At 41.0% G+C, this 15,889-nt stretch overlaps 1 protein-coding gene across 5 annotated transcripts in view; it reads left to right on the forward strand.

Moving 5' to 3' along the window:
* igsf9bb (immunoglobulin superfamily, member 9Bb) overlaps positions 1-13,192 on the forward strand; it is a 116,447-nt gene extending 103,255 nt beyond the window's left edge. For 4 of the 5 annotated variants that reach the window (XM_079356468.1, XM_079356470.1, XM_079356469.1 and 1 more), the window contains 3 exons: positions 1,290-2,918; positions 10,564-10,691; positions 11,370-13,192. In XM_079356468.1, coding sequence (XP_079212594.1) covers positions 1,290-2,918; positions 10,564-10,691; positions 11,370-11,584 — 1,972 coding nt within the window. In that variant the 3' untranslated portion in view covers positions 11,585-13,192. Of the gene's footprint in view, positions 1-1,289; positions 2,919-3,957; positions 4,004-10,563; positions 10,692-11,369 lie in introns of those variants that run through there. The other variant, XM_079356472.1, reaches the window with a different exon arrangement.
* Positions 13,193-15,889: the final 2,697 nt, after the last annotated feature.

Below are 15,889 nucleotides of genomic sequence, written 5' to 3' on the forward strand. Positions count from 1 at the left end.
TAGGTCAACTTAATTTTTATGGTCTTATAATACGTTTGACTTTTTTTCTATTGTGATAAAAATAAACTTATTAACCACAAGTAGTTCTGTAAGTTGTTGTTCCCAAGCATGATGTCAAATGTAAATCCTTGACAGCCCTTAAACAATTGACATCATAACCATACCAACAGATTGATTTAGTGTGATTAAATGAACTCTCACTAAAAGAGATATACCTCGAACCATTCGGACTTATAACTTCTCACCTTAAGATTACTATATGATAATGGCTTTGGTCCAACAATACTCGGAAAGCATGAACGTGAACACAATTAAAGGCACTAAACATGATTTCTTAATCAACTTCTGACAGGGCGATGTTATAGCTCTGTGTTCTTCATACTGCACTGGTTGGTTTGAAAGATATAATGTTTAAAATTGATATAAGTATATAATGTATTATTTAACTCAGAATCTAACAATGGATTGGCAAATTTTTACTGTCAAATTTGAAAAATAAAACCAACCCACATGATCGAAGTGTAAACCTTAAAAAAAAATCAGGAAAATATTTTTAAGCCATCTGCAGATGTAAAGCTAAAAGTCGGTATTAGTCTTTTTAGATATTAATACATTTAAATTATATTAGACTAAATAAAAGACACTAAACCATTGCCAAAACATATTAAAATGTCCCTGCTCTTTCTCAAGAAGTTACAATTCTGACCACTGGATTAAAAGGCTCTGAGGGTGAAAACAAACCAGTTTGTTGTTGTCAGGTTTTCTTCACTTCTTTGTTATGTAACTATGCATGAAATGAATATATGTACGAGATTCACAGTGGTCTTTTCCGTTTGTTATATCCTTCCCTCGTGCACTACCTGACTACTTGGTGAAGAAAAAAACTGTGATTTGTCACAAAACATCTGCATCTACATTCTAACCCTCACTTTTTAAGCAACATATATGTTTAGGTTAAATAACCTACTTATTGGTATTATAATGCGGAAAAGAGGTACATGATGTGCCCTTGCTTTGAGACTACAAGGAAGAAGACATGCACAACAGAAATTAAACACATCTTTATGCAATAACATCAGGTGTGTGAATCTGTTGCCCTAATCCTTTAAACTCTGTGCCTTCGCTACAGATTGTGTGTGCTTCAGTAACTCATCTCCTGATGTAAGGTGTTTTAATTGTTTTCATCGTAGCTGGATTCATCCTCTGCACAATCGACAAAACTCTGCTCTTCATAGATGATTTGATTCTGCAATGTTTGAATATTCACTTCTTCTCCACTCTTTCATTAGGTCATCTTCAGGAAAGGTGAGCCCGGAGAGCATTCGATCAAAGGCATCACCATCAGAATCTTCTGAAGATAGTCATGACCAGCGTGGAAAGAAACCACCCCCAAGTCCAGGAAAGAAAGAGGAAATGTCCTTATACATGAAGACAAAAAGAGCAATAACAAGCAAGAAGTATGGTATCTCTAAACATGAAGCTGAAGCAACAACACCCATCGAACTCATTAGCCGAGGCCCAGATGGACGGTTTGTCATAGATCCTGCTGATGTAGAAATGTCAGTTAAGCCCAGACGAATTGAAGGCTTCCCTTTCGTGGAAGAATCAGACCTCTACCCTGAATTCCGGCAGTCAGATGAAGAGAATGATGACCCCAGGCCCCTGCCTCCAGTTATGCCCCCCCTCCGGCCTCACCAAATATCCCCCATCTCCAGTCAGGAATCTTACCTGCAACCTCCAGCCTACAGCCCTCGGTTCCAGAGGCCTTTCGAAGGTATGACCATCATGGAGAGCAGTCGGCTCCAAGCCACAGGGCAGATCCGAGGCTCTCTCCACCACAGGGCTTTCTATGGATATCTAGGCCACCCTGGGGATCATGATCCTCCACCTCCTTTTTACATGCCTGATACCAGCCCACTTAGTTCTGTCATGTCCTCCCCTCCATACCTTGCTGAAGGTCCTTTTGGTCACCCAATGATTCCCGAAGAAATGGGGGAGGGTGATTTCCCACAATATGCTTTCCCGCTTCCTCTGACTCTCACCTCTTCCTCTCGTTCACCGGAGATTTGGCAGGGACTGGATTTTACTTTTGCAAGTCTGGAGGGGCCCCAATTCATTTTTCCACCACATCACCCTCTACATCTACGCCATGAGTCTCCTTATCCTCCTCCACCTCATGTTCTTCCCCTCAGTGCTTTTCAACCCTCACACCTTCCAATGCCTACGTACCCAGCTGTGCTACCACTGGAGGCCCCAAAGAGCCACTCAAGCAAATCCCCCAGCAAGGCCAAGCCTCATGGCTCCCCAGCCAAGCATTTTACTATGCAAGAGGCACATTTAGGGCAGCTAAGACACACAAGTCACGGTATGGGTGTGCCGGTTTTGCCTTACAGCGATCCAATGGCCCATATTGTCCCTAGCACATTCAGTAGCCTGGACACCCGATGGTTTGAAACCGGCCCTCGATTCAGTCCTAGGCAGGCTCGTAGGATGGATACAAGCTTGCATCAGGTGGTTCTGCAGCCCTCTCGACTTTCACCCCTTACCCAAAGCCCACTTAGTTCTCATGAGGGTTCCCCAGAGATTGTAGTACGTCCCCGACCACGTCCAAGTATTGTCCAACCTCCCATACCCCCAGCGATGTCTGAGATTACCCTCCTGCCTCCTTCCACAGCCAGCTTCTCAAGGAGATCTTCCCCCTCCTCCTCACCTGCTCAAGGCCAGGGTAGCAGGAGGGCCAGTCCAAGCTACCGATCCCACATGGCCTTTGCCACCTCTGCAACCAGCTACCCAGCTTCCCTGTCCCCATCACCCCCCATGGAAAGCAGCAACATGTTTGGGCAGATGCCATCTCAGAGGAGGACTGAGGAGGAGATCCTTCCATCAGAGCCCTCTCCACCCCAGTTGTCAGCTTCAGGGTAGGTGCATTAGGCATGCAGAGAGGGATACCATTTGAGTCATCTGCCCGACCCATAATGCTTTAATGAAGTCGCCATGACATTTGGTTACTGAAGTGCTGTCTGATATCCATCGATTTGTTACAATCATCTTTTTGGCAAAAAGGTTTTATAGATATTTTTGTAATTGTTAGCATTTGATGTGAAAAAGCATATTGTGTGGTTGAAGGAAAAACTGAATTTGTTGAGGATTTATTTGATGATTCAACCTAGAAATGTTTAAGCTTAGCTTCAGTTCGGTCAGTGCTGCTTTTCATGTCAGATAAATTAGGGTTTTCACCCATTTAATCTGTGAAGCATTTTTCTAAATTATTTATTAGACTTGTGCAATCTCCATTGAATTTTCCAAAGAGTATTCATTTTAAAATTAACTGTTTTTAAATTCCTCCAGAAAATGTATTTGCTTCACAGATTACATTTCAGACCTTTTGGGGCTGCAGTCCATCCAAATAGATAAATAACAGTGCACTGTTGAATTTGTTTGGAGCAAGCCCCTAAAAGCCTGGGAATTTGCAGACATCACCACAGGATCCTTGTTTATCCATCTGTATCATGCTTTACCCTGTTTTCACCTAACAGGAGGAATCCCATGATATTCATCCAATTGATTCCCCAGACAAAACCAACACCCATTGTTATGTCTAGCGCCAAGCCTTTGAAGATTCCTTTATCATGCGGAGGGATGCTTTAAGAAGAGATCATCTTGGCAGGCCCTGCGGCCCATCCTCGGCCTTAGTAACCTAACCAATTTCCCCTTACTCCCAACCTCTCAGACTTTTTCCTTCTTTCATTACCCTTCCCTTTCTGTAACCTTCCTCTCCCCAATTCCTGTAATTGTTCCCAGGTCTGACTACCAAGGAAAGGTTGTTGGGCAAAGTGTGTCACAGGGCCTGTCCGCTTCTCATGTACTGCAATGTTTCCATCATTATAAATTAGGGGCAGTGTGGTCGTTCTTCATGGCTCCTGGAGTCTTACCTGCTTTGTTTTTGATTGATCTCAGCTATCTGGGCAGCGTTGTTGTGACCAGGTCCTCTACACCGCAATAGGTAAGGGTTGGATCCATGTCTGAAAGGGGGGGGTTAGCAGGTGGGACTTTTTGATCACCTCGTCCTTTAAAGGGGAATACAAGACTTTAAGTCTTTGTTTGATTTGTTCCTTCCTTCAGTCAACATGTATACTTTATTTAAGTTTTTTCTTTTTTTACTTTTTTTCCTCAAAGTACCAATGCATTTTAAGTTCTGCAGTCTTCCGTACATTATGCATTCTGACTGACATGCATACGCCATCTGGTAGCTAATAGTTTAGGTCACAGTTGTATCGCCAACATGATTTCATGCTTGAGTGGTTTGCTAACTGACCGCAGTGTGAACAGACGCAATGTTGTATCTGTTAATAACAATTTCTCAACATAGATACTTCAGAGAAGACAAAAGTAAATAAAAAACATTAGTCTCTGACAAATATTGAAATATTTATTCAATCATTTATTAGTTACATGTCAGCTATTGGAATTCATACATCTCAAGACAGTATTTAATAAAAAATCCAAAAGACAAATCTAAGCATGGTCAAATTGGACTCTCCTCCAGCTTAGATGTGTTTTAATAACGTAATAGTGAGTGTCATTTAGAGATGAGAGCAGAGATGATTGGATTCATTCACCAAAATTTAACACAGAAGTAAGCCCTTTTCAAGATATTGTGATTATGTTTTGCTAGTGAACTGTGAGTTAATGGTATTTTTTACTATCTTAACTATATGCTGACATCTCTTGCAGTTGACCACTATAAGACCTTCATTTGCATCCACAGACAGATCAATGCACATGACAAGCTGTTTGCTACAAGTATGCTTCAGTGGTATATGAAGATAAACTCACTTGAACCAAGTTAAAGAAGGCTTCAACAACAATACAATACATGTCATGTAACATGTCTCTTGAGGATAGAATTATCAATAAGATTTTCTTCTTCTAAACTCCTGCATCAACAGGAAATGCCAACTCCACATGCTTCAATGGCAGTTCATTTAAGGTTTGTGTATTGCCTATGCTGGTGTGTGAAAACATGCCTGTAAATATGGTGCATGAGCTATGACCATGCAATTTTAACCATTGCAGTATTTTCTTAAATATCACACAGCAAAAACATCCATGAAATAATATCAAATTTGTGAAGTGCATGACCGTAAATATACTATATATACTATACTGAAGCCCTAAACTTCTATTACAAGTCTTTGCTGATGCATGCACACTTGTGATGGGCAATTCTATCAGTCATTAATAAAACTTAAGCTTGCCTGCAAACTGTACCAATTTAGTGCCAGTGTGAATTAGATCTCCCCCAACTATTTGACTTCCAAATACTCACTCAAGGTCGTGAGTCTGCTTACCAGGCAGCACCTAATGATTAGGGTTCCACCTGTCAGGATAACTGCTGATGGCTTAATTTCCCCAAACTCAAAAAACCTATGCCAATCAGAATGGCTTGTTTATGAACCCCAGATTGACACCCAAAAAAGCATAGCCTTCATTAAAAAAGGCTCCCTCATTCATGCCATCTACTACAAGCCAGAACTGTTTGCCAAGTAGATTAGCAAGTATTACAGCGATATCAACATTAAGTCCATAGCCTTCCCTTGGGTGTTTCTGCTTACTGATATAAACTGTGAAAGAGAAACCGTTCCTACTGCTCTTACAGTAGATTGGATCAGCCCAGTCTTATTCCCAAGTTGTCAATGACTTACTGTCTTTCACAGCCCACAGAATCTCATACTTTAGAAAAGGATGTTCTTCAGGGTCCAGTTGACACACAACTACAATTTTGGGGTGGGCCCTAAGTCAAGCAACGTGTTAAGCTTACCAGGGTGATGAACCAGCAGATTCAGGCCAGAAAATAAAATCATGGTGTTAAAGTGTTTACTATAAGGGCGGTTGCTGATTGTTGGTTATGCTGATCTTACTGTAATAGCATTAAGGCATGCACAGATAACATCACCATTGGCCAGTTATAAATCCCAAAGTGTAGGAGGTATAGTCAAAATGTGTTTTCACTTTGTTCTGCAATGCTTTCCAGCTTTACTGTTTATGGTATTCTTTGCTTTCCTTATATCATTTTATAACATTGTTCTTGTTTTCTACAATCAGCTGTTTGATATCTGCTGTGATGCTTATGAAGCATTGGTCCTCAGGAGATAAAACTTTGGGTTACTTCAGGTAATCTCGGTTCTTTGATAACAGAGTGAGGTGTTTCACGATGGGAATCGCCTTGGCGTGACCAATCGGGTTTCATGGCGAACTGTAGTCTATAACCCTGGGAGAAAGTTGACAGAATCCATGGAGGTACTGCGCACGTGCCATTGATCTACCCAACCTGAGAGGGGACCCCCGGGGTTGCCTTTTCGTGACGTCACTACCAGCGCCTGACGAGGGAGCTCTGCCATCAGAGGGGCCTAAACCCCCCCTGTGGGCACTAAGGGAGCATGACTCATTTATTATTTTTATTTTGTTTTTGCAACTCGCCCTCGGCTCCTGGCATGGCTGCCAGGCTGAACACTTTGGGCCTTGCTCTTTTGTCCTTGCTATCTTGGAAGGAGGAGGAGGAGAAGGGGAAGTTAGGAAGACTTCTTCCCCCCATATTTGTACATTCTCTGGAAAATGGAGGCAGTGACACGTTCCATTTTATTAGGTAGAGAGATGTTGCTGGATGTCGAGAGTGAGCGACGATTCAGATGAAGGTGGTAAGCCACTGAAGGCTCTACCACTGGGGGTTCGGTCAGCCCCAAGTCCCTCATTCCATGAATTTCCAGTTGAGAGTAACCCTTGGTGGGGAGTTTACTCTTAAATGGGCTAGACCAGTAACGGCTCACCTCCTTCATGCAAGCTGGTACCGCAGGAAGGAGTTGTTAGTGGCTGATTGGACTGGTGGGAGCCTCTTACCATCATAGAGGTCCCTCTCTGTCCCTCCTGCATCGATCCCCAATTTAGAAGCAGCCCGCTTGCACACTTCATACAAGTTGCTGTCCACAGAGGAGGCATGCTTAGGCATGTTTAGTGCCCATGCATGCTATGCACATAGGTTGAGGGTCCCTGCCTGAGATAAATGGCCCGCATGACGCGGGGCATGGGCGAGATGCAGCCTCTTTAGAGTTCGGTTACGACCCTTTGGGCTGGAGTTGAGGACATGGTGACCAGAGAGGGAGAACGGAATAACAAGTCGGGTTAGGTGCACTGTAGCGTGTTAGCCTGCTGGCTAGTAACGCTAGCGACCGGAGTTTAGCCCAAGCTAGACGAGAAGGGGGGGAGTATGCTCATCGCAACATGTTAGCAGACTCAGTACCCCAAGAATTCATGGGCAGAAAGCGAGAATGATTTGAGGTGGACAGGTCGACTATATTTTATGAGGGGGCGTGCCCCCAATACAGTTCGACCTGTCTGACAGACGTTATGTCATTGGAGCCTCTAGATTGGTCACGCCAAGGCGATTCCCATAGTAAAACACCGAACGAAGTTGGCAAAAAATACTGCAACTTTTTTTAAATGTCTGTCTAATCTTACACCAGGGTGAGGGTTTTGGTAATAGGTGGAAATGTCCTCATCCCTGTGTTGTACCATTTGTTAGGGCTAAAATGATTTCTTGAATCACTTGATTACTTTGTACAAAATGGAGTACTAAACAGCACTGTGGAAAGGCGTGAAATACTTCACATGTAGATTATAGTAGCCTTATCTATGTGATGTGCTTTTATTTCATCAGACCGTCTATATGCGTTTCGCTGTCCTGTGCAACGTCTTTGCTCTGCTCACGTGTTCTTACCAAGGGCGAGTTTTCCTCTTTGACACGCGCACAACGACTGAGGACGCAATGCCAGGATATGAATTTTGGCAGAGCCTAAATAACTGTTTCTTTCTCTTATATCATATTCTATTGCCTTCATTTTAAAGGTGTTCTCTGAACATTTACGATCAAGCCAGCTTAATCCCCCCCCCCCACCACACACACACTTTATATATCTTGATTGACACAGTCGCATAAAACCAAAAATAATATGGATGGTTTTGTCCAATACATCCATATTTAATACTTTTATTATTCTGTTAAAGAAAGTCTCCTGATATCTATGGATGGATTATTATTGGTTTATTGTAATTAATTTTGGAGGGAGGAAGAGAGGTTGCCCGTGGGCAAGTGACATTGACTCTTATTGTGACAATAGGAACGTTACTTTTGTGCTTTTAATACAACATATACGCAATCAGAGAAAGCTGGGACTTTTAGCACTCTCTTCAGCTTTTTCTGTATTTTTTTTCTCACTTCTGTTGATGGACCACCAGCCTTCCGCACTGTGCATATCAGTGAGCCTTGGCCACCTATTATCCTTGCTGGTTTGCTGGTTAATTTCCTTATTACCACTTTTGTTAATAACTGACCACAGCAGATTCGGGACACCCCACAAGAACTGTAGAGTTGGAGATGCTGTCACCCAGTTGTCTAGTCATCAAAGTCTGACCTTTGTCAAAGTCACATGCTAACTATTGCCCATTTTGCTACTTCCAACACAAACTCTAAACAAATCTTTACTTGCTGCCTAACATAGCCCACCAACTGACAGGTGCCATTGTTAATAGACACTTATAGGTCACAGGTAACTATGCCCTAACACATACCCCTTCCCTTCATTAGAAAGAACGCAGGTTTAAGACATTTCTCATTTGCTCCACCTTTGAAACTAAGGGTTAGTGTGTACATTGACTTCTTTTGTACAAAACAAACACATTATGTATTCTCCTTTGATCACTTTTTTACTACTACTACTTAGCAATCTCCTCAAGCGTGACACATTCTGCCATTTATATTTTACAGATGCTTGTATTAAAAGACACCAATTGAAAATATTTTGGACCCCAATCTCCAAATAATATTTTGAAAGATTGGCGTTATGACGTCACTTTAAGCTTTGTGTCCACGGGGAGCCATCATTCACAGATCTTTTTTCTTTTTACCATTATCAAGAAAGTAAAAAATAACATGTTCTTAGAAGTGATTAAAGCTATAAGGTTGTCAATGCACCAGTTTCAGGAAGTGTACATTAGCATTTTCACAGCAACAGAGCAGTGGTTAGAGACAGGACAAGCATTCTCAGTGGAGACCTCTTAGCCAGAATGAGTCAAATCAGATTCCCTGTGGACACATGGCCTTAATTCCCTTTATTAAGCATCTGTAGAGAGCATGAATCCAACCATCTACTTTGAGTTTACAATTGCACGTGTAGGTTTGGACTGCAGAACAGTTCTCACGGCAATGTGAAGCAAGTGTCCTGCTGAAACAGCTTATGCACTTCTTTTAATCTTAAGGAACAAATGTTTTGCCAAGGGCTTGCTAAGGGGTTGCACACAGGGGCCTTGAGGACCCCTGTATGTTCGAGTGAACTGCCCAATGAAGTGCATTTTGAATGTATTCCCCTTTAAAGTCGTGTTCCATGTGCAAACTGCCATGCATGCCATCGCTAAATATTGCTCCTCCGTTTTCCAAAAAAAAAACAAAAAAAAAACAAAAAACAATTCAATGGATAAATTCTTGTTACATTTGTTGTCCTAGTGCTTCGCTTTTCTTTGGCTTATTTTTCATTATGTGACTGTTCCCAAGTAGTCATTTTCCCCTCCCGCCATCTCTCCCCCTGTCAGCATGGTGAAGCCCATTGTAGACAGTATCCATGTCTATGAATACATATTGATGATGCTTTGTTGCTCAGCTGTGATTCTCCCCCTCTACTAACGACCATCGGTTTCTCTCTGCAGCCGCGGTGGGAAGATGGCCATTCTGTAATGCTAATTGTTTTTTTTTGTGCCTTGAGACAACCGAGTGTGTGTTTGTGGCAGAAAACTGTGGGCTGCCGAGTGCCTCCATGAATGGGAGGGAGGTGTGTAGATGCAATCATGAGCAGCTAAATACTATACACTCCAATGCACCTGTTATTTTCAGAGTATCATTTGTTAAAGAATTATACAATCTGCAAACGTAACACCAATTGAAAAAGGCTTGGTGACAAAGTATTGATTATTTTTGGAGACATTTCCTCTGAAACTAACAGTGCAAAATTATGTAAATGTTGTTCTTCTTCTCAGACATTTATCACTGTTATACCATGAGGTAAATAGAGGGTTTCAGGGATCATGTGAACCTTGGCTTTTCTTTGGATAAAGATGATTTGGATCAATTTGAGCAACATATCTTAAATGTCCTCAAATGACAGATGTACAACTTGAATAACATCTGGATTTATAAACTAATTATCTAAAAAAATAATCAATTACTTGGTGAAAAGAATACCCAGGTACATCAAGATGATGTGCTCGGTTTTGATGATATCAGAATACATCAAATTCTTCTTCAAAGCTTTTCTGGATTTGAAAGAGCAATACCTTTTAGGTGTCTCACATTGATCCTTTGGTAATGTGCTGCACCTCTCGCTTAGCACATGCAGTGCTGTTTTGAGACTGTGTAGGATTCTTGTTTCGTTGCACTCCGTAGTGCAGAAACACAGTCCACTGGCTATGTCTTGCCTGGAGTTATCCGTTTTTCCTTTCTCTCCTCTCTGTATCCAGAAAACGTCGAGGTGCGCCGATTGCCCTTTCGGGGTCTGAGAGGATTGATGCACTGAGATACCAACGTATTAAAAAGGCCAAGAAGATGATGATGAACAACAATAACTCCAAGACCAGGAAGAAAGCAGGTGTGACCCTGTTCCTCTCTATTCCAACTTCTATTCCAAAATATCATGCTGACCACAGGGTTAAAAAAAACTGCTTTCATAAATGTTTTCATACTGGTGAAAGAAACACCAGATTTGTTTATGTTATTATCCAACCCCTACGAAAAAGGTTTGAGTTGCTGTTATGTCATGATTTTTTCACACTTGTACAGAAGAATCCAATAGTCCATTTCCAGCATGATTTAATGATGAAATGCTTGAGAGTAAATGAATTTAATGTTTTGTAGAGCTTTTCTTGTCTTTGACCACTCATAGCACTTTTACACCGCATGTCACACAAACACATTCACACTCTGAAAGAAGAGTGATGTAAAGTAGCCGACAGAGCTAACTTTCACATGATACACTTTCACACGCTGCTAATGAAGCAGGGGTAAAGTGTCTTACCCAGGGACCCATTGGACATGTGGCTGCAGGAGCTGGGGATTGAACCCTCAACTTTTCGGTTCAGAGACGGCCAACTGTACCAACTGAGCCTACCATATGTGGTTCAACAGAGCATGACAGGTTATACTGGAAGCATTGGGACAGGCATTGAAAACCTTGTTCCTCAAAACACATGTCTGCTTGAGTCTTTAAGCAGTCAATTTAACATCTGCTGGTCTGTGGTGATCTGCTTTTCACTCATCCCTCCTCCAGGTGTCTCCACCTCTCAGACCCAGCAGGCCTACACCTCTCAGGTACTCCAGCCCGAAGAAGCTCTCTACCTCCGCAAGAAGAAGAAACGGCCCCTCCTCCACGACCCATACACTCGCTTTTCTGCTCTGCTGTATCGCCGTCCACCGCGCGAGGACCAGAAGGCTATTTTGGCCAGCATGGACAGCATAGATCTGGACCATGCCACTCTCCTTTGAAATCCCGAGAGGACAAGGTCACCACCATTCAACACGACCCCCATTTAAAAAATAAAATAAAAAAATGGGCACTAGCTACATTCTAAATTTTGAAAAAACACTTTAGATTATTCTTATCTATTGATTAAAGGGAGTAGCACTCTATTTGAACATTCAGAATTGGTTTACTCTGTAGCCACACCTGGTCAGCATTCTGCCATGACATCAAGCTAATCTGTGATAACAAGAACCAAAAACCACATCAAGAACCCACCAGACTGAACTAAAGTCACCAAACTTCAGAAGAGTGCAGACAGAACTGTGTCCTAATATAAGTCAATAACAAAGAAGAATTGGTGATCAATATGGCATAAGAACTTGACCTCTAAGGCATGCTGTTACACAAAGATTAGGTTGTTCTTTACAGATAAGTAAAGTAACTGGGACGCCTGTATGCACAACATCAATCTGTGTGCTTAAATCAGGTCGCTTTCCCTTTAAAAAAATGTATAAAGACAAGTTTTAGGAGTTAAAATAAAACTTTTAGCTGCCACAATTTTCCAAAGTTTTACTCCAGTGCAAAAAAAAAAGTGAAATCAAAAAGAGGCAATACATGATTACCAGCGTCCGTGATTTCCTTTTCTTGATTACAAACAAATAAACAAGTTGTCCAACTCTAACTCCATTGTTTTGATTTGAAAGGCTCCTCCAGGCTTGGGTCACGTTTCTTGTGCTGAGCCCACTCCAACCCCAAACCCCAAACCCCTCCACCACCTTCCAAAAAAAAAGAAGAAAAAAAAAAAAGAAAAGAAACAGAACAGCCCCCTGGGTCTCCGTTTACAGCACCTTCCACGGGATCCTCTCCGCCAGCAACGTCTATTATCTGCCGACCGAGAAACTCGCCTCACAAGCACGGGTGTTCTCATTTCTTACCAAGTATACCTCAAAGCACAGGACACGAGATCACACCACCACCAGGACCAGCCAGCAGATCAAACTAGCCTTTCCCCACCTTTTAGACATTATCAGCTCGCTTCTCTAATATGACCTTCTTCTAAAATCCCATATGTGAGCTGAGTGAGACGATTTTTTAAATTTTTTTATTGGTGCATGAAAATTCTTTGAAATTCACCTTTACTCATCTTATCTGCTCCGCAATTAAGATCGGGACGTTGACTTTTCGTCTAAAGAACCAGTGAAAACCCAACCCTGAATTCTTTATCTCGGCCTGTAGGAAATCTTGTTTAACTTTCACGACACCTAATTTCTTTTCGATCAGATGTCGTGCAGTGCAGAACATTTTCATTTGTTCTCCTGCAATACACTATAACTTACTTTCACTCATGCATAGAAGTGCTCCTATCAGCTTCAGCTTTTCATGTCATTACAGTTTGCACTGGAGCAAAATCTTGTCCATTTCATCAGACGTGTCTGTTCTTCTACTTTAGGTAGTGTAGAGGGTTCCTAATCCCAACACAGAGAACTATAGTTATGCCAAAAACAATTAAAAACAACAACCATACGTAGTGGAGGATAAGATTTTGTGCCATAGTAAATGATAGTATTTTTTCACACTTACTAGAGGGCATATTCAAATAAAAAATAATGGCTTTGTTTGGCCTTAATGGATCTTCTGGTTGGTTGCCAGCATCACTTTGTCAGATTTTCTTTTTTCTACTTTTAGACTCTTTATTTGTGTTTGTTTGTGCGCGCATGTGTTCTTTATTCACAGCCTTTGTATTTTGTCTCTTTATGTGTTGGTCATTTGAAAAAAAGGAATTTGGAACGTATACTGTCATGAAAATGTAACGAGGCACCAAAGGTAACTCAAAGTGAGCCAGTGAGTTTTTGAGTGACATGATGATGTTTGTCTCACTGGCTGGGAAATGTGGAAACTAGGGGGCTAAAATAATGTTTGGATAAGTAAAGACAGTGCCATTCCATCAGATATAACACAGCAAACATGTTTGACACATATTAAATCAGCTAAGGAAGAGTGTGTCGTGTAACACTTCAAGCTTTTCTGGCCCTTTTTCTATATTTCTATTGAGCTTTGTTTCAAAGGTGCTCGGTTTCTGCAGAGGTTGATTTCACTAACATATCTTCGGTTCCTAATATCACCTGAAAGCAGCATCAGTGTCTTACTGTAGTGTGATTGGAGGGTTACACTTCTTTTTCTTGTGTGATACCGTTGTTGTCATTTTGAGCTAACACAACTCCAACACGGTCTTCTGAAATCAGCCACAAGTGACCACATCTTATTAAGTGATGATAAAAGATTTTGCGCACTAAGCGCCTGCAGAAGAAGCAGCGCTGAGTGCAGACTGCTTCTTTAAAAATGTGCATTGTAAAGTGCAAAAAGCATGAAAGAGAAACATTTAATTGATCTACTAAACATGAAAGAAAATACTAAGCAAGGGTAGTTTCACACGAGGAACCCAGGCCCAAAGTCCGGTTCATTTGATTGTACTGTACTCGTACCATTCTCCAGGTCGATTTGAAGAGCTTTTCTCATTTGTACTTGAGTACAGTCGGATGGAGATGTGAATGCAACCGGGCTTAAACATGAAAGTGGACTGCTAAATGACGTAATTCCAAACGGTCAACATTTGGTCAACATATGAATGTATCGAAGAAACAAGCTAAGCAGCAGCTCAGCTGGCAGCCTCTGAGTTGCTGTCAAACATATTTGAATGTGATTTTTTTTTTTAATTTTTATTACAACATCTTTTTGTTACAAAGACAAAAAGATCTCTGTGAATAATACTGATGAATGTTCACCTTCACCTCTTAAAAACCAAAATGAGAACACATAGAAATGTCCCCCCCCCCCCCCCCCCCCCCCAAGATGGTGTTGAGGCTCAGACTGGTCTTCAGACTGTGACCAACCAATGCAGCTGCCAAAAGAAAAATCTGAAAAATGACTGACAAACTGTGTATAATGCAGATTTTTCTAATGGTGATTATAATCGTCAATTTTTAGCAAACTATAAAGTAATGCCTCAATGAAGACGATGATCTCATTTAGTTTTTTGGGGGTGTTGGTGTCACATAAAGGCTCTTCTTGCAGTAAAAGGTGCTTAGCAAGTCATGGAGTAGCTAAGGAGTAATTATCCTGTTGATAAATGATAACATCTTATGGCTGTCATATTGAGTCCTTTATTATTCAAAAAGTGACTCAAGGCTGCACAGCCTTTGATATTTATACATCTGTGGTTGGAGGACGCTTGTTGGAGTCGTGCTTGGATTCAAAATCACAACTATAAAAAAAAACTTTTTTATGGCATTTAGAGAACTTTTTTTTTTAAAGAGAGAGCTCCATAGTTTCCTTTCAAAGACACATTTGTTTCACTGCTCGTCTTCTGTTGTTTGTGTTGCTGTGGGTCCTCTCAGCTGATCTCTCCAGGGAGGTCTGCAGCTGCAGCACACAGTTTTCTTTGGCACTGGTCTTTGTAATCATTGCACTGTGTATGGAAGACAAACACACCTAACATGAAGTGACTTCAATCAGTTCATCATTTAAGATACTGACTTTACTAACACAGTGAAGGCTGTGAGGTAGGGACTCTGACTTACTCTATACATAAAATAGGTGCCAGAACCTCTTTGAACTTCCTTAAAAGAGTTTTTATCAAGAATTTAAAACAAAATTAACTTTAATGAACATGTACTGTATCAACTCATATCTAATATATTTTTTCTCCTGAAGGATTAAATGTATTATTCATTCAGAATAAGATGTATCTGCAAAATCACAAATAATGCACTTTGCCAACTTCACACTGGACACACTGATCCATACTGTAATTTAAAGATTTTCAGAAGAAATCAATAAGACAGATTTGAATAAAAAGATAAGTCTTTATCCAAATGTGTAGATATAATTTATCTATATCTTGTAAAATGTAATATAAGAAATGGCATATTTTGTTAAAATTGGTCAACAATATGCATGCAGTTACAGATTTTAACGTAAACTATATTTACATTTTTTATTTCACAATGGAAACAGTTTTTATGTAGATGATGAGAGACAGATTTTAGACTCTACAAGTTGAAGTTTGAACATTTACTTTCCATCTTTCACCTCTAAAATTCCCTCCATACTGCTAAACTGGACAAAACTGTCAAATCTTCTGCATCGTACGAGGGTTCAGTGATGTGATTTAGATTTGTATATGTTTTGGCTGAAAGTAGAGATAGTGAAAACTGTGGAAATGGGACTTCACCAACTTAGAAAAACCCTGAAAATCCAACATCAGGACGACTGTTCTAAGCAGCACAGGTGTGCAGCTTTGTGTGACTGTGAGGATACTTCTTTGCTAA

This window comes from Symphodus melops (assembly GCF_947650265.1).
Source record: "Symphodus melops genome assembly, chromosome: 11".
In the NCBI taxonomy this organism is placed as follows: Eukaryota; Metazoa; Chordata; class Actinopteri; order Labriformes; family Labridae; genus Symphodus; species Symphodus melops.